General features: G+C 40.1%; 1 protein-coding gene and 1 long non-coding RNA gene across 7 annotated transcripts in view; one reads left to right on the top strand and one right to left on the bottom strand.

The window, feature by feature from the left end:
* Positions 1-636, bottom strand: part of CHIC1 (cysteine rich hydrophobic domain 1) — a 39,875-nt gene extending 39,239 nt beyond the window's left edge. For both annotated transcript variants that reach the window (XM_083485422.1, XM_083485423.1), the window contains exon 1: positions 322-636. In XM_083485422.1, coding sequence (XP_083341548.1) covers positions 322-491 — 170 coding nt within the window. In that variant the 5' untranslated portion in view covers positions 492-636. The remainder of the gene's footprint in view (positions 1-321) is intronic.
* LOC310698343 lies at positions 584-19,655 on the top strand. 5 transcript variants are annotated; one of them, XR_014521415.1, is made up of 5 exons: positions 584-705; positions 4,283-4,666; positions 7,782-7,879; positions 15,879-17,995; positions 19,551-19,655. It is a non-coding gene; the product is annotated as an uncharacterized lncRNA (long non-coding RNA). The 5 variants fall into 5 exon arrangements; XR_014521417.1 differs by lacking the exon at positions 19,551-19,655 and having other exon boundaries at positions 15,879-15,966; positions 17,877-18,120; XR_014521416.1 differs by lacking the exon at positions 19,551-19,655 and having other exon boundaries at positions 4,283-4,447; positions 15,879-18,120.
* Positions 19,656-19,717: the final 62 nt, after the last annotated feature.

Genomic DNA, 19,717 nt, shown 5'->3' with positions numbered 1-19,717 from the left:
CAGTGCCCTTTCCCGCTGCTATCCCGGATTATTAGATATCCCATAGACAGGTGAGGCTGCTGATCCCTTATTTTCAAATCCCTTATTTTCAACTTTTCAAGTTGACAGCTATGCTCTGCACTCCCTCAGAGGCACCCTTGGCGCCAGGCAGGCCTGTAGCCGGCGAGCCCAAACCCCTCCTCCCCCACAACCCTCACCCGCGTCACTGCCGCCCTCCCCTTCTTCCCTCGCCCCGCCCCTTTCGCCCCGCCCCCTGCCCAGTGCCGTCAGCCAGCAGCCGCCCTCTCCCTCTCCCCGTCACCCCCTCCCCAGGTTCCTTACACAGTGATTTGCCCGGCGCCCCTCACAGCCACGGGTTCAGGCGCGTCCCGGAGCCGCGGCAGCTCCTGACTCCTCACCACAGTCTCGGACTCCTCCTCCTCTTCGTCTTCCTCCTCCTCCAGCTCATAGATAGTGTCAAAGTCAGCCATGTTGGGGAGCAGGACGCTCATCGCCCCCCCTCCCTCTCCGGTTCGCGATCTGGAAACGCGCGTGCGCCCCGCTCGCGGGAGATGGGGGGGGGGTTGGCCCAGGTTGGCGGCAGTTAGTCGCTGGCTCGCGGGAGGCCTGTGGGCATGCGCCGAGTGGGGCCGCCGCTGCCGCCGAGGCTTTTGGAGACGAAACCGAAGCTGAAGACAGTTTAGAGGCCGGGAAGCACCTGAAGAAGTAAGAGGTGGTGCGATTTTGGCTGCAACGACCCACGTAGCCTGGTCCTGTGAATGGTTTCCCGGCTTTCTGGGTTGAGCAAGTTGTCTTCATCACCCAGCAGTGGAAACACGCAGGTGGTTTGACAAGGGATAAGGAGTGCGGAAAAAATCGTTGGCTGGCCCTCAGAAAGAAGTGTGGCACGTCAGATGAAAGTAAAAAGCAGCCAAGTGAGAGACTGAGCTCCTTGCCACGTAGAAGAATTGAGTTTCTTCGTAAAACCCACAAAACCCACACCCCCTAAAGCAGCGGTTCTCAACTTGTGGGTCCCCAGATGTTGTTGGACTACAAATTCCATCATCCCTGAGCTCTGGCCTTGCTAGCTAGGGGTATGGGAGTTGTAGTTCAACAACATCTGGGGACCCACCGGTTGAGAAAGGCTTCCCTAAAGGCAATGGTCTTTAAATTGTTAAACAGAGACTGTACCTATCTGTATAAAAAGCAAGTAAATGCACAACCCCAACTGCTAAAGGAAGGGCTTGTGGAAAAAATGAATAAATATCCTCTTCAAGGTCTCCACCGTCTCACAAAGCAATGAGCAATAAAACTATTCCCCCCCCCCCAAAAAAAATAGAAACCACAAATGTTGACTGAATTATTGTATCTTTATTATTATTTGGTTCATTTAACTATTTGTTAAATACAAGAGAGGGAGAGTTGGCAGCAACTGAGGTGCAAATGTGGACTGCTGTGGCAAAACTCGCCTCACTGTTCATGAGAGAGAAGAATATAGAGTGCGGTCCTTTGTGCAGGATCCACTGGTTGTGGAGCTATAGGATTTGACAAAAGCCCTGCTATGACAGCAGAACAATAGTCTGCCACCAGTGGAATATATGGGCAGCACCATTCCATCAGTGAAGGTATGTTGACAGAGGGAAGTCAGCAGCAGTATAGAAAAACACTGCATCCAAGAGATTGCCAGTGTGATTCCCAGCAGGCACCAGTGTGCTTGCCAGTACCTCTTATGGCACTTGCTAAATGTCTCAATAAATATCACCTCAAAAATCTTTAGAGCACATGACACTGTTTGCTCTTCTTGCTTGGTTCATATTTGCACTGGCTTAGCATCCTCTACAAAGAACACTTCTTTAACGTGCCCACATTTAGGTGTCATTAGGCAGAAGAGGCATATAAAAAGCTTTCCTCTGAGTGCAGCAGCGGCTGACACTGGTGCCGTTTCTTCATTAATGGTGGGGGGACATGACTGCACCATTTTGTGGGCCCTTTTCTGCTCTTTTAGATGTGGCAACTATTTTGTGTGGTGTCACACATCCCACAACAGCCAGTTAGTTGTGCCACACACCCTCAACAGCTGTTATGTGACCAGGGTCTACTGCACTAATATACCCATTGGCCTCCAAACATTGGTGACTCGTATTTGATGTATGTTATACTCCTTAATGCTTGATAATGCCTTTATGGATGGCATAACTTTCTACAGGGAAGGTTTTTCCCATTGACTTAAAAATGTTGCATAACAGTGCATAGGATATGGTGTAATTCAGCACTCAAGAGCAGCACAACGCCACCAATATATAAAACCCCACACAAGGAGACTAAAACTCAGGTGACAGGACATCTGCCATATTGCTACATCTCTGGCCTCACTAGGGATAACTTTGGTAATGGGAGAAAGGTCTTCACAACACATGGGAATGGATGAGTTTGCTTTGTAAAGAGCCCTTTGCCTGTATTGCAGCTGCAGGGGGAAAGCAGTCAAAGTGGATAATAAGGGTGATCTAATTTAGTGCTTGACTGGTAGGTTCAGGCCACAGGCTGCTATTTGGTTAGCCCTTGTTGCAGACAGAAGTAGAGAATTCAATACAAAATGACTGCATTTATTTAGGAACATGTTATTTACCACTATAGCTGTAAATTTGCAATAATGTGGTAGTCTTCATCTTTGACAATCACTCATAGCTGAGTAAGATTGTCTTCCATGAACACTGTTTTAACTGAGACCGAAAGTGACGGTAGAGGCCAATTCTGGATCCACACATCCTTCCACAGTGGGGAAATAGGTTTCCGGCTGGGAGTTGATCACAGTGAGGGTTTGCCAAGCGTACCTTCCTCTTAGCACATTTCTCCCTTTCGTCCTGTGGTAGTCCAAGGTACATAGCATGTATTTTATAAGTGTGTTGAAATGGTATTTTACAATCATAATTATTTTGACAAAAATAAAACATTTCCTTGCCGTTATGTATTTAATCCTCCAAGACATTGCTGAAGAACCACAAAGAACCACAAATGAAATAACATAATTGCATATTTAAAAAAACTATTATTAACTCAGAAATTCATCAGTTTATCCATGATACAAATTTATAATAAAAGTTGAGCCAGTTGAAAATACAATCCTGCAGGATTGAGAAAATATTGTATTCAAAAGATTTTAATAATCTCCATATGGTTACTTACAGTGTGGAAAAGTACTTTCATGTGATCATGTACAATCTTATCAAAATGTAATCCTAAACATGTATACTTAGCTCAGAAATAAGTCCTGTTGAATTTAGTGGGGTTTATCTCAAGATAAATGTGGCTGGATTGCAACCTGACTGTAATGTACTTCTATTTTAAACCGTATTTTAATTACCGTATTTTTTGCACCATAACACTCACTTTTTTCCTCCTAAAAAGTAAGGGGAAATGTCTGTGCGTGTTATGGAGGGAATGCCTACGGGTGGCATGCCTACGGATTTTCCTCCTCTAAAAACTACGTGCGTGTTATGGTCGGGTGCGTGTTATAGAGCAAAAAATACGGTAACTGTTTGTTTGTTGCTGTTTTTTCTATTACGTTTTATTGTAATTCATATCTGGTGTTAGCCACCGTGAACCTGGCCCTGGCTGGGGTATAAATAATTTTTAAAAAAATTACTACTACTACTACTACTACTATTTTACTTCTTATGGGCACAATCTACAAGGAAGCTCTTTTGAGAAAAGCCCCTTCAACACAAATTTCCGGTGGATTGGGCTCCATGTATTTAGAAGTCACTGTTCAGACATTTGCCTGAACACACCAATGCTCAACATTTCAAAAGGGCAGGATCCATACAAAAATTCTGCCTGCAATATTTGGTCCCCAACGTTCCTGGCATTGTATGAAGAGGGGATTAGGGGCCTTATTCATTTACTTTAATAAAAAAAGAGGTTTACAACAGTATAAAATAAAACATTAAAATTACTGATAAAAAGTTAAAAGCAGATATTAAACATATTAAAAAATTATTGAAATCAACACTGACTAAAAATAAATAAAACACATGTAACTTCTACAGTGTTGATTTGGGTTCTTAACAAACCTTTCTGATCTTCCCAGGTCGTTTTGATGTGAAAGTTTTGGAACAAACTGTAATGCAAAGTACCCTTTAAAGTAGTTCCCTAAACTCCATTGAGGTGTTAAGATGAAGCACATGCCACACAAAAGAGCAGCAAGAAGTTCTTATTGAGACCTCATTTCACATTCAGACACACAAACCAATTGGTTTGGAATTTACAAGCCCTAAACAAATGTCAACTTCTCTTTCATCTCCAGGAAAACAAGCAGACAGAAATAGATGGATGCCTAATTTCTTTTACTGATTTCTGCAAAATCTCAGAATGGAACCCTGTTCAACTGAATCTGGAAGGTTTCTTTAAATAGTGCACTAAGACATATTTCGCTAAAATAGGTAAATCCTTTTGAGTGAAATCCCTAAAGGTGATTGTATAATTTCCGGCTACCTACCTGAATCTGTATAATTTTTTTGTTATTGCTCATTTAATTATTATAACTTGCAGCCCAGTCATATGAATATTTACTTTTAAATCACTGGAAGTTAATTCATTAAGACTCCTTAACAAGTCTGCACAAGTGTTCACTTATACAGACAGTTACTTAGATGTAGATCCTTCAGATCTCACAAGGACTTACTTAAGGGTAAGCCAACCTAGGATCAGTCTGTAAGGCTGCTATGCACATTTTATTGGGGTTTAGCTCCTTGAATTGAGTGTGGCTTCTTCATAAGCATGCATAGAATTGGTATACTTGGGTCATATTTCATCCAATGCTATTCATACTGAAGAGCAAACTATTTGAAATTAAGGATACAAATAAAGATAAGTTTCAGCTGGTTTACTCTGAGTAAGATTCAGCTGGATACAACCCATAGTATGTTTACAGGGCATTTCAAATGCTCAAAGCAGTTCCTATGCATTGGATAAGATTTGTTAAAATATCTATAATTTCTGAGTAAGAAAAACCTTTCTGTGACAGATAATTGCATTTCAAGTTACAAAGTATAAAGTCTTAAAATTGCAAATACAAGAGATAAAATTTAAGTGCTCTTATTCTAACACCTCTTTAGTAAATAAGAATAACAGAGATGAGGGAGGGGGAGTTTAACCTATTTCCCCCTCATAAAATTCACAGAACATTTTTTCTAAAGACAATAAAGCTGAAAGAAACTTTTTTTTAATTTGCTGTGAAGATTAGCACCCTTTCAGGCAATTTAGCTGCTGAAGAAAAGAGAAGGAAGACACAGTTCTGCATATCAAAGCTGTTTAAAAGAAGTGTTAAAAAGGTCTGTGGCTCACTATGAGAGGTCTTAAAACCAATGGCACACTTGGCTAAGAGAAAGTTGGCACAGCTCACTTGCATTGTGAAATTAATATTCAGATTATAAACATTTTAGAAATATAGGAAGTTGTGTTATATCAGTTCAGACCATTGATCCATCTATGCTGATTCAGCAGGAAATCTCCAGGGTTTCAGCCAGGAATATTTCCCAGCCCTTAATGGAAAGACTAGGGATTGAACCTGGGACCTTTGTATGCAAAACATGTGCTGTACCGTTGAGCTATAGTCCTTCATTTAACATACAGGATCATAGGAAGCTGTCTTATACCGATTCATAATCTATGGTAACTCAGTATTGGCACTGACTGGCAGTGGCATTCTAGGGATTCAGACGCATTTCTCTAAGACCTACCTATAAATGCTGGGGACTTGGCCCTTTTGCATGTAAAACAGTTGTTGTACCACTGAGCTATAGCCCTCCCCCTATTTCTTGTGCCTTTGCATTTTTATAAAAAAAATAGGGGAGGGGCTTTTTATTTCACCTTTTCAGCAACCCATTGTATATGCTCTTGTAGCTATTTTTTTAGAGACACCATTTAGGTAAGGAGTTTTGTTTCTCACCAAGCTTCCCATCACCTTTGTTTATTCCTCAGGAAGACCTATATTTCTGATGATTACTGGTTCTAAAACACTATTGTTGCAGACCATATAGAATCTATGCAACACATCCTTGCTTAACAAATTCCTGGCAGCTTCTTCTATTGGGCAAATATTTCCCCCTCCTGATGCTAACTTTTTAAAAATTATTTATTTTTTAAAAAAATATGCTATCCTGCCTTTAAAAGAGAGCTTTCCAAACTTTTCATATTAGTGACACACTTTTTAGACATGCATCATTTCATGACACAGTAATTCAATTTAACTAGCAAACTGGAGGTTAAACTTACCCCTTTCCAGCCCCTAGAGGAGTTCAGGGAGTGTTTTTGCAACACACCTACACACTGCAAGCGACACACTAACATGTAGCACAAACACAGTTTGGAAAACTCTGTTTAAAAAAGTAAACCAACCCAAACCCTTCAGTTTTCACATGCATGGTTACCCTTGGAAACAGATGTCTGGCACTCAGACCCTCAGGTGGGGGAGAACTTAGACACCTCCTCCCCTTGCCCTTCTTCATCCCCTACCCCCAGCTTGCTTTGTCTTAATTGGAGCAGTTATTGGGTTTACTCACACAGTAGTTATGTGAAACATATAAATCTGCCCTGTGCAAATGTCCCTGCGTTAAAAAAGAAAAGAAAGATTAAGTTGTATCCAATGTAGAGGACTTTTTGTCTATAAAATGTATGTTTTTGATTGTCTGTATTTAGTATTGCATCTTAATTGCAATATGCAAAGCTCTATACAGTGGTACCTCTAGTTACGAACTTAATTCGTTCTGGAGGTCCATTCTTAAGCTGAAACCATTCTTATCCTGAGGCCCGCTTTCGCTAATGGGGCCTCTTGCTGTGCGTGTGCCTCTGGCACCCAATTTCCATTTGCATCTTGGGGCAAAGTTCGCAACTAGGAGCAGCTACTTTCGGGTTAGCGGAGCTCGTAACCTGAAGCGTTTGTAACCAGAAGTGTTGGTAACCATAGGTACCACTGTATTGTAATGCACATTATACCCTCCAACCTTTGTTAGACTCCAACTCCCACCAGTGTCAGTTAGCATTACCAATGGTCAAGGATGATGGGAAGCTGTAGTCCAAATCAGCTGAGGGCCACTATGTTGGCTACCTCTGCACTAAGAGATAATCTAATAATGGCAGTAAAATGTCTGGTAGTGATTGGTTGAACTGCTCTAATGCCACAGAATCTTAGATCATAAGCAGAACCCACTGTCGTGGAAAATCTCTCGTCTCACTAAACGTCCCCCCTCCAAATACATAGAAAAATAAACGAATACCAGATAAATAAAGCAAAGGCATGCAGCTGGAGGTGTGAACTTTTTTTGCTGCAGCAAAGGGCCCTTTGCTTGAGATATACCATGTTTATAATATGTATGACATCTTACATAAGGTGAATGAAAACAGAGTGGTCAGATTTGCCTAGAGGAGACATGGATTCAAATCTCTTCTTATATAAAAGTTAAACAGTATTATTTTATAATGAAGGTACATTCCTCTGTTTCTCAATCGAAGGAGGTCTTTAAGAGTGTCTTCCAACTTGTTTTCTGTATGGGAATTCTGTTGGTGATTCTTTTGAAAGAACGCACACCAGAAAGATTTCATAGGAAAGTCTTCCCCAACCTGGTCCCTCTAGTTCTCTTGGCCTCCCATCAGCCCCAGCCAGCACAGCTGATTAAAACTATAGTTCAAAACCAGGTTGAGGAAAACTGATGTATGATGATAATCCATATTTCTCAGACTTTCTTAGTGAAGCCATGACAGAGATGAATTTTATGTATTTCATGAGTTTCTGCACTGTTTTTCAGTAAACATTTCCGGGGCATTTTACAGCAAGAAATAATGAACAATGAAAACAATTAAAGCAGCAAAAATAACTTTATTCTTTACATCAGTAAAGCAGCAGGTAAAAACAGCATTCTTCAAATCTGGAACTATACTTGATGATCTGATAAAGTTAATAGTCTTTACTTAGACTTTGTTATTTTAACTCATGTGCAACTGCTTATTCTACATGCCTGTTGTATAGTTTTGTTTTTCTTCTTTTAATTTTTGTCTGTTATAATTGCTCTCTCTTTTATATACATTGTAAAATGAAATAATAATAAAAAGCTTTACACAAAAATATCAAGTATTTAAAATTCCATAGATATTAAAATCTCAATAGTTGTTTGGAAATATCAGTGTTTGCCTGGGACTAAAAATACGTTAAATTAAACAAGTCTCCTTGGGGTGCCACAACTGATGTGAACCAGTTCTGCCAGGTCCAAGTTCAGTATCCTATCTTCAGTCTTAACCATGCAAGCACAATAGTATTTGGCTTATGTTTTATACTATTTATTTTTATCTTTTATTTACAGGCATTTTTAAGAACCTGGAATTAGACTCACTTGAATCTGTATTGCCTCCTAATTTTTTTAAGCAAAAGTAGTAACGAGAAGTACGAATGTTTTGGAACAAGAACAATCACCAAATGAATCTCAGCGTTGAATGATAGTAGCCATTAGTAGCAGAGTTGTTTTACAAGCTAAATTGATGGGTTTAGCATCTTGTAGGATTAGTCTACTGTAATTACCCTTCTTCTCCTTGGTGCTCAGTGGCACACTTCAGGCACAATTTTGCCAAACTCAAGCACCTTTAAGTCTCAAAAGTTTTAATGGGAGATATTTAAGCATGTGCTGAACTCTGCCACTGAAATTAATCAGCATGAAAAAGTGCGTAACTTCAGCTTAATTCTATCCTTGCTGTTAACCTTGCTAGAATTGCCAATGGTCCATTATTCTTAAATTCAACATACACAAAGAAGAGGTTAAATCTGGCTTACAGGTTTCCATTAAAACAACCACAACAACCCTTTCTGCTTTAATATGGGCCTTCAGGAATATATTTTTAAAACAGATGGCAAAAAGTCTTCTGTAAAGCAATAAGTCATTTATTAAATAAACAGGACACTATAATGGGGAAAATTACAAATTATGGCAAATGATCTTAAGGCACTTCTTACAGAAGGCAGACATGCTTTTCATTTGCATCTAAGTCAGTAATTTATTGTACTTACTGAGTGATACCTAGATAAGTCATAGAGCTGATCCATTGGGTATGACTAATGCTGGATAGCACCCAATGCATGCTTTTTAGTTTAAACATGTTAATATGAGGTGAGACTCCTTAAACATCAGAGCATCATGAAACTTAGCCCAGCTGTATCAGTCTACTAAACATTTGGGGGCAGCAAAAAAAAAAAGCTCTCATAATGAATATTTTTTCATACATTAAGAATATCATAGGATAACTTTATTGGAAAGACTGTATTCTAATGTAAAAAAAAGAGATGCTATTAAGAAAAATAGATTTTTTTCATAATACTCTGGCTCATGCTGCAAAGTGCTATAGATTCAACATCTTTCAAACCTAAACAAATGTATAAAACTTTGAAACTTGCAACTTTGCGAAGGTGAAGTTATTTCAAGCTACCAAGATTTCAGCCTTTAGAAGCTGAAATTATGTAGATTTAATTTGCATAAGCACAGAAGTTTCATTCCTAAATAAAGGTTCCAGCAAAGAGTTAAGAAGTTTTAAGCTCCACTGATTTCAGTAGGAAAGTTAAGCACTTGCTTAGTGCACTTTCACTCTGTGAGAGGAATGAGGAATAGATATGTGTGGGATTTGAAACTTCAGCTGGATCATGCCAAGAGTTCTACTAGAGAAGAAAAGATTGGGGGGGGGGGCAGATTACGAGGTTGGAAATATAATAGTGTCCACTTATCTTTATTAGTAGAGTACATGCATTTTCTCATCCATTCATAAGATGAGTTTTGTCTTTGACTATGGGGAGAGACTTGATCCATATTAATTGTGTAACAGAAGGTGAAGGCACAGAAGATTTGGGAGCTGTGATTAGCAGCACTGTATGAAACCCTTTTAGGAGATAAGGAATTCATTTGTAAACAAGTATCTGTCCTGGAGGGTCCTTGGTCGTAAGAATGCCAATCTTCCCTTTCTGGGTCATCATGAGAACCCCAGCTCCCCAAAGACCGGTTTACCAGTCCATGGTTTTCCATACTTGGCAGATGACAATAAGCCATGCAATCTGTATGTGGTGCTGTGGAGGCAGAGTTTTGTGTTGTTAGATGGTTATTGTTGCTCCTTAGGGATCCTGGTTTCTTTTTCCAAAAGATGGCTTACATACGTGACATCATTGACTGGTGGATTTTTTTTGACATCCTGCTTGTTGGTTACTCTCTTCTTATATAAGGTGAAATATAAGTTATTGCTGGTCTTTGGAACACATCACAATCTGATTGAATCTATTACTCTATTTTGAATTAACAGTCATTGTGTTACCAGTCATTGTGTTACCAAGCTTCTGGTAGTCATGGTTTAGGAAAAGGTCTGCCAATTCTCTAAGTGCATGTCCATTCAAATGAAGAGCTGACGCATCCAAGCAACCCCACCTTTCTGCTAGCTCTGTCTTGCTCTCTTTGTTTACATTTAAAAAATAAAAATAAAATCCTACATGATATATAACTAAACACTAAGGTATTTGTCAAAGGATGTCCTTGCAAAAGAGATGTGACGTATTATGAGACCTTTAGCTTCTCAGATAGGTGGATTCTTTCAGAGCTCTTTACACCTTGACACCATTCAGACTAGTACATCCATACTAATTCCAGGAAAGAGGGAAGCTGTGACCATCAGAGAGATGGGTAAAAGGCAAGCAAGAGAGTTTCTCTAACAAGTGAAGGTGAAGGAAAGTTCAGTATCTAGTAGCGGAAAGTTTAACTCTCATTTTCAGAAGTGGGGAAATTTAGGCACAATGACAAAATGTGACTCTCCAGGACCCATATCTAGCCCTGAGAAGTCTCCACAGGCCACACATCCTCACTAGCCCTGCCATGTACCCTCTATGAGTGTTTTTGCCTGTCTGGAATGTGCCCTTGAACTCTGACCATGACTCTTGTTTCCTGGATGAAAGATGGAGAGGGGTGTGGGAGCTGGTGTAGATGCTACTGTACAAGGGTAAAATTCACAACTGTTGTTCTTCCCACTTTGCCTCTGGCCCTGCCCACAAACAACATGTCATCCTCAGAAGATTGTCTAGCAGGCAATGTAGTCTTGGGATAGAAAAGGTTCCTCACTCCTTCACTTGTTTCATTTCCTTGGTCATATGTTCAGATTTTGATAGCATTAAGCAAGAAATGGACATTTCAGTCAGTATCTGGGGATTAGTTGGGAACAGAGACGGCTCCAAACTGTAAGGTAACCTTCTCCAACCTGGTTTCCCTCCAGATGTGTTGTTGTTGTTGTTGTTGTTGTTGTTGTTGTTGTTGTTGTTGTTGTTGTTGTTACAGTGGTACCTCGGGTTACATATGCTTCAGCTTACATATACTTCAGGTTACAGACTCTGCTAACCCAGAAATATTACCTTGGGTTAAGAACTTTGCTTCAGGATGAGAACAGAAATCGTGCAGTGGCGGCGCAGCAGCAGCAAGAGGCACCATTAGCTTAAGTGGTGCTTCAGGTTAAGAACAGTTTCAGGTTAAGAACAGACTTCCAGAATGAATTAAGTACTTAACCTGAGGTACCACTGTAGTTTTTATTAAAGATTTTCTTGTGTTACAAAACAAACAAACACAGAAAAGAGAACTCATTCTGAAACTTACCTATAGATGGTACCTAACAGCATGGAAGCTGGCGCTGGTACACCCAGGAACCTCACCTAAATGCAGGAAAAGCTGCCCTTCCAGATATTTTGAACTATGACTTATATCAACCCTAGCTTGCATGGCTGTTCCCCAAAACATCAGAAGGATACCAGGTTTGGAAAGGAAAGGCAAAATGAAGTGGCCAGTGACTTGTCACTCACAATCCACCATCAGTTCCTGCACAATCCTTATTGAAATGAAATAAACTGCATAAGAGTACAGTAGTTTCTGATTATTGCAATAGAGCATGTGCAGGAATTTTTCATGATGTATTGTGCCCTATATTAACAGATGTATGGAAGTGAGAGCTGGACCATAAAGAAGGCTGATCGCCGAAGAATTGATACTTTTGAATTATGGTGCTGGAGGAGACTCTTGAGAGTCCCATGGACTGCAAGAAGATCAAACGTATCCATTCTTAAGGAAATCAGCCCTGAGTGCTCACTGGAAGGCCAGATCGTGAAGCTGAGGCTCCAATACTTTGGCCACCTCATGAGAAGAGAAGACTCCCTGGAAAAGACCCTGATGAGGGTCTGATGAAAAAGATGAAAGACTGAGGGCAGAAGGAGCACAGAAGGAGGGCAGAAGGAGAAGGGGACGACAGAGGATGAGATGGTTAGACAGTGTTCTGGAAGCTACAAACATGAGTCTGACCAAACTGCGGGAGGCAGTGGAAGACAGGAGTGCCTGGCGTGCTCTGGTCCATGGAGTCATGAAGAGTCGGACATGACTAAATGACTAAACAACAACAACAACATTAACAGATGGGATAATTGTTGTTTAGATATTTCAGCCACCGAAATGTCTTGGTCAAGCCTTCTGTTCCATGGAAGAAAGAAGGTTTGGCACTCAGGAAAGAAATGTTGAGGGCATAAGGAATAATTGGCTTCTTTCCCAAATTCAGGGACCAAAGATGTCTGGAAGGCAGGCTGGTGGACATACATTCTTTCCCCACACACCAACAGTTTCTCTGATCCCTGGTCCATCTCTTTCTCCATAGGAAATGCAAGAATTTCAGTCAACAAAATGACCACTCTTGTACAAACACTCTGGCCACTCTGGCTGCTGCTCCAGTTCTCTTTGTTTATGAAAGGATGTGTGCAAATGGGGGAAAGGAAACAAAGTGCTGCAAAGTAAAAAACACCTGCAAATATTCTGGCTTTCCACTTGTACAAATGTATTTTACAAACATTTATTGCATAAAATAGCTTTTTCTTTGTTACAGTTAACAAAATGCTTACTGAATCATACTTCCTGCATGGTTTCAAATGAGTAAAATTGATGTTAAAGAATCACTGTTGTTGTATGCTACTCCTGTCTTTGAGCTATGTAAGATTCCAGGGGTTTCAGTCTCTCACTCAGGGTCCGTATTTCCTTTTGGAAATGTGGCACATCAGAGACTGTGGTATTCGTAGGATATATAGTGTATTTACACATATATACAACCTGAGCCTCCAGTGAAGGTGTTCACAGCATTAACACTCCAAGCAGGCCTTGCTTTTCTCACAGCCAAAGCCTTGAATGCAAATAAGCTCTCAAACCTCGCTCTCAGAAAATTGCTCTGACTCTCCTGTTCCTACTTTACTTCTAGGTCACATTACTGCCTCTACCCTAAACTTCTAACTCACATTGTTTCTAACTCTTTATTTTAAACTCTGGATTTATCAGTTGCTGGAGGGGCCCCAACCATTTGGCTGTCTCACTAAGTCCCTTGGAGCCCATGTTTTCTGAATGGCCCATAACCTGCCTATCACCTCAAAAGGAAACTAGCTGAGCTTAATTATCTTTTAACACTTGGTGATCCAAGGATTAGAGATGGCTAGTACACCTCTTAGCACCCCAAACCTTAATTAGATTCTAATACTTTGCTGGATCCGGGGATTGTAGTTGTCTGGTAGTTTTCTGAAATTAGCAGTATTTAATTAAATTCTAACACTTACTGGTTCCAGGGATTCAGAGGAACCTGGCACCCACAAACTCATAACACTATATAACTACTAGGCTAATGATAATTAAGGCATTGTTCAATTTTATAGCAATATATTTTAATTAGGGCTGTCAATAGATTAGACATATTTTAGTTATTAATCTACCTTTTAACCAATTAATATATTGAGTTCAAATATAACTGCATTTTCCCCCATGAGATACTGCTTTTTGTGCTACTGAGTGAAATAACTTGCAACTTGATTAATAAAGGCTCATTGTTAGAAGGACCGTCTTTATCATTTCCTTACGCATTCTGTAATGCAGTAATAAACTAGGGCTACAAGTGGCTTGAAAACTATATAAACAACTGTGCTCTTGAGGTATAACAGCTCCAAAAAAGTTGTCTTTTTGTTCTTAAATCTACTGATTTAAACTTTTCAGTTCTGATTTTAGCTTTTGGGTACTGCCTTATTAAAAACTCTGCTTTATGTTACATACTAGCTGCATCTAATGAAAACATATTGCAATCAAAAGTAAGCAACATTTTAGCAAATTAGATTAAAATATGTCTTCAAAGCCTTTCCTTATCTTCCTTCATAATTATCTCCTGTATGTAAACAAGGTTTACCAGATAAACTAACCCTGCAGTGATCCTGGAACAAGTGACTAAAGTGCTGTTTTTGTTTTGACGTCCCAAATTTTCACACCAGGAAGTGTAAGTTTCTCTTCCTTTAATGGCCACCATGGAATTTCTAAGGACTTTTCAAATATGTTTAGGAGGATAAATGCAACATAATCCTTGCTTTGTTCATTGATACCAATGTAAATTGATGGCAATTTGATATTGCATGGGCTGTTCAATATCACTTCTTTTCATATTTGAACTGAGATATAAAAGAATAATTTTCTTGCCTACATTTTAATATGATCAGTTAGTGTATTTATTGTAGGGTTTTGTTTTTTGTACTTTTACTTATGATCAAAAGGAATAACAGCAAAAGCATTTGTGCCTTGACATTTCCTGTAGTAGCTTACACCACACTACAATGAAAACATCTGCATCATTTATTGCAACCTTTGCCATTCCATGCTGGCTGAAGCTGATGGGAGTCCAAAACATCTGGAGGGCACCACATCAACAAAGGATGGTTTGTTAAAAATTGTGTATATAAAGCAACTTTAAGGTCTGTTATAATGTTTGTTTAGTTTTTTTAGAAGGTGGAACCCATTGTTACTGCCTAAGACAATCAAGAGTCTTTGAGCTTCAAAACAACTTTCAAAACTGGATAACAGAGTAATGTAAAAATGAACATATTTAGCACTTTCCACTGACCCACTCAGGAGGTGAATTATTTGCTTTGTCTCCTGTTCCTTTCACCCTTCAGTAGTTAATATTTCTGAAAACGACACACAGGGCCAGACTTGGAACCCTTCCATATGTCCTTTTTATTATGCATTCATGATTATTTGTGCTCATGATGGTAATGGGATAGTTATATTCAAACTAGCTTTCAATACTGTTGGTGTCTGCAAAAGTTTTGGGGCCAATATACGGCTTCATTTCCAATCAGTGTGTGTCCTGTAACTTCCTACTGAAATCTGGTAACTTTTTATACCACAAATCTTTTGTCAAACTCAGTGCTTTTTTCCTAGAAAAATAGGTGCCAGTACTCACCATGAACTTGTTACAGTAAGTGTCACACTTTTTAACAACAAAAGAGGTGCTGGTACTGAGTACCCTTGAGTACCCTAAAAGAGCACTGGTCAAACCTACCGGTAAGTTGCATTACAGTTTAAGAGTGCACTCCAGATAGCAATAATGGGAAACATCAACTAATAAAGCAGAATGAGATGTGGACAGTCCAATATAAATCTACCCTTAATGCACTTTTGCTGTGTCAATGACATATTGCAGAATACACCTGCAGAAAAATCACCAATCTGGGTGGCCCGACATGTGATAGTTTTTGGTGGTTTGCCCCCATTATTGTAAAAAATAATAATGTTTTAATAAAAAAGAATAATCTCTTGTTGGAGTGGACTGGGCTATTGGGTTGGACCCCAGCTGTTTAATTCTTTCCTCTCTGCTAACTTTTCTCCTCATAATTGCTCTCCTCAAGCTGCCTTTGTCCCAGAGCAATGTGCTTCTAACAATAAAAATAGCTAGAGGAGAAAAAGGTTAAGCAGCCCATTCCTGCATTATTCCTCCATTTAAACTTGAAACTTCTCGTGCGTTTTTTTTGTTTTTTTGTTTTTTTGTTTTGTTTGAAGCATAACAGAAAGATACAGGTAAGTATGTGGCGTTCTAGTTTGGACCTCAACCTATGACTTTTTGAAGATGGCTTTGGATGCAAACAGGGTAAGCTTCTTCCATCAACAACCTGCATAGAAATCTGTGCAAATATTGTAAGTCAAACGTTTTGGCAGACTTTGGTAAATTTGCAATTGATTTCATCTGCTCTTGTATATCAAATTTAAGGATTTTCCTCTGTAACATCTTAACAAATCAAATACATGCAGTTAACTTAGGTTCAATTAAGATAACATGTCAAAACCATGGTGAAGAAAGCTTGAGGCTGCAATCCTATACCTATTTAGTAAATTCCATTGAATGTAATGGTGCTTATAGGGTCCTCGTGTTTCATACTTTATAGAGGACAGTTTCAAGGGGTTATCCAATCCATGTTTGGTCAGTGGTGCCATCTGGGCCAGATTTTGGGGCAGAGGTACAGGACCCCACTCAGCAGAATGAGCAGGAGGGCCCTCAAATGCAGCAAGAGAGCCTTATCGCATTTTGAGGTAAAGGAGTGCATATAAAGAGAGATAACACCATAAAACTATTAACTCCAGGGGATAAAATAATGTATCTGTTTAAAGATACCATTAGAAAGGAATGCAAGGCTTAGACTACAGCTGAGCAGGAACACAGATCACCTGGTTACACTCTTTCCTACTATGGAAATATGCGCCAGAGTTCTATTTGAAATTATAATTATTTATTAATTTGCATCTATACATGTAAATCAGAACATGCAAATCTGTGCCCTCTTATTTGATTATGTGTTTCTTCCAAGGCGACATGAAAGTGGCCACGAGTATAGCATTTCTCTGTAGGCAGTGCTTTTGCTTCTGTGTGGCGTCTGAAATGGCAAGACACAGTTTTGTCCAGAAGCTGCTGCACTACGAGTGGGGAGTAAATTTTTGAAGCTGAGCAGACAGAATGTGAAAGCACACCTACAGCCCTGAGCCATGATTTTTCTTCGGTAGACAGATACTATTTATAGGATTACACTAACAGGTTATAACATTGTATGGTCTACATTTAGCACACAAATCCTGGTTAAGTTTCCAAATGATAGTGCAAACCATAGTTTGGCATGATGTCTCAAATGAATCGTGATATGAGGGATGTATGGTTCTTGAATATTGGGATATGTCAAGGCTTGAAGTGGGAACTCATGGTCTGAGGCAGGTACCAGGGATTAGGTGCACTCAAGTCACAGAACCCTTTTCAGATACAGAAAGAAATAGTAGCATTCAACATCAGACCCTGAGATTAAGTGGCAGCAGGCCTTTGGTACTGCCAGGCCTTCTACAGCTACTAGGAGCCTGGCACTATGTCCTTGTCCTGGTTACTGACAGAGTACCCCCAGTGGCGGAGCTTTGTGCTCTGGCACTGGGGGCGGAGAGCAGGCAGGGCGGGGCTGGCGCATGTCCTGGGGGTGGGATGCGCCTCCCACAGGAGCATGGCGCATGTTCTGGAGGCAGGGCGCACCGCCTGTGGGGGTGGGGTGCCCAGCGCGGGCAGGGGAGCAGCCGGAATGGAACCCCACTGGGATCGCACTGCCGGGGGCAGGGCGCTCCCTCGCCCCCCTCTTCTTCCACCAGTGATCACCCCACAATTGGGTCAGTGGATCACAGGTAGGGAAAGGGGGGGGGGGTTGTACTCTAGCTTGCAGTTTTCCCATGGCATCTTGTTGGCTGCTGTGATAACACAGTGATAGACTAGACAGGCTTTTGGTCTGATTCAGCAGTCAAGCTCTTATATTTTTAATATTAAACTGAGAACTGAACATGCAGCTTCCAACACACTGCCCCGTTTCAAATACTAATTTAAAACAGCGGCAGCAGGAGGCCCCATTAGCTAAAGTGGTGCTTCAGGTTAAGAACAGTTTCATGTTAAGAACAGACCTCCAGAACGAATTAAGTTCTTAACCCGAGGTACTACTGTACTGGAATCTCACTGCAGCTAATTTCCCTCCAAACCAGGATAGAGAACATGTGACCCTCCAGGTGTTGTTGGAATCCAGCTCCCATGAGTCCCAGCCAGCATGCTCAATGGTCAGGGATGATGAAGGTTGAAACCTCGCAACATCTGAAAACCACAGGTTCCTCATCCCTGATCTAAGCCATAGTTTAAAACTGATAATCTGAACTCAGCTTTTGTGAGTGCAGATTAGGTGCAGATGAGTATCACATTTAGTACTGCGAAGTATGGATGGAAATGTGGCTTCTCATTGGAAATACACATCCTTACCTCCTTTTGGCAGCTGCTGAATCTAGGTGCATACAACTAGGTATGTGCAACCCCTTTTTGCACAAGAGTCTCTCCTGTTCAACTGAATTTTAGAAGTAGATTTTAGTTAATAATTTAAAAACCAGAACTTGAAGAGTACCTCCCCTTCTCTATTAATTCTGGTGTCCAGAGCAACCCTGATGTCATTTAGTTGAGAATATCAAGACATGAAATCATAAGCTCCCGTGCAGATATGAAATAAGTACAAAATTAAAACCACAGGAATCTTGAATTAAACAATGGAATGGAACAGAAGCTGGTGATGTGCCATCAAACTTATTTCATGGCTTCAGGTTAGAGATGTGAAGACCCAGGAAAAAAAATAAAACAAAACAGTTTTATTTCTTCTACCCTTCCTCCAAACCTTTCCCTTCCCCACGACATGTGAAAGGATAGATAAGTTTGTTTCAACCTGGGCAAACCTTAAGCTTTTAGAAGTCCATGATAAATATAATAACAAATATGAAGAAACAGAAACTGATTGTGGTGGCTCAGAAAAAGAGGTTGATTAAAATTCATGTAATATCCCTCCTTGCTTTGTCACAGTTTCTGTTTATGGATATGAATGCTTTATGTCTGCTTCACATTGTGGAGGACTGTAGGAGACACAGGGTGGTAGTCAGTGCTAACCCTGCTCATGGTAGACCCAATACTAACTTAGCTACATTACTTTCAGTGGGTCTACTCTGAATAGGACTTTAATAATTTTCAGATTACACAAACATTTTCGTTTACTATAATGTTGGTGGTTTCTCCTGTTCCTGGGAGTGGGGAGGTTCCACCTTTTCCTTATAAACTGGAAAAATGGGGGGGGGGGGAATGCTAGGTTGATTACAGTTCAGCAGTTGTAGCTCCATTTGTAATTAAAAAATAATAATTAAGAAGTAAATTCGATTTGTAATTATTAACCCAAAATTATTAACTTTTAATATACTGTACCAAACACAATAATTTAATGGCAAACCTATCCCCCCCCCCAATTTCCCCATGGATTCAAACATCCGAAAACTTTACATCTGAAACATCCAATCAGCAAAAAGTTGGCTGGTGTGTAACCTCCACACTAAAAAGCAACATCTGCATTTGGACAAGCCATTGTGCAAACTCAGCAAATTTGCACAGTGTCCTTATTTTGCAAAATTTATTGCTGGTCATGGCAAGGAACAAGGAGTTTGCCCTCAAGTACTGGAAATCTTTCTTAGCTATGTGTCTAGGTTCTGAAATTTTATCAGGCATTGCCTGTGCACCTTCAGGCATAACTTTTTAGCCATAAGGACTAGAAACTTCTGTTTAAAATGAAAGTTGTTCTTAGGAAGCTGAATTTTGTGCCTAATACTGCACTGTCTACTTTTCCTGTACTTCTGCAGAAACACAGCATATGCCCAGTCCTGACAACAAGCTACACTGACTCAGTGTAACCCTTCATTTCCTTGTAATTGTCATTAGCTCCACCCTGTTAAGAGAACAGAATAAAAACATTATAGAAAGAACAAATTACTGGAATTGCTCTGTGTAAAAATTATTCAGTCTCAAA

This window comes from Podarcis liolepis, assembly GCF_965112155.1.
Source record: "Podarcis liolepis genome assembly, chromosome: Z".
NCBI classification, from domain to species: domain Eukaryota; kingdom Metazoa; phylum Chordata; class Lepidosauria; order Squamata; family Lacertidae; genus Podarcis; species Podarcis liolepis.
Note: the sequence above shows the minus strand (reverse complement) of the source record. Positions and strands in the feature narration are given on the sequence as shown.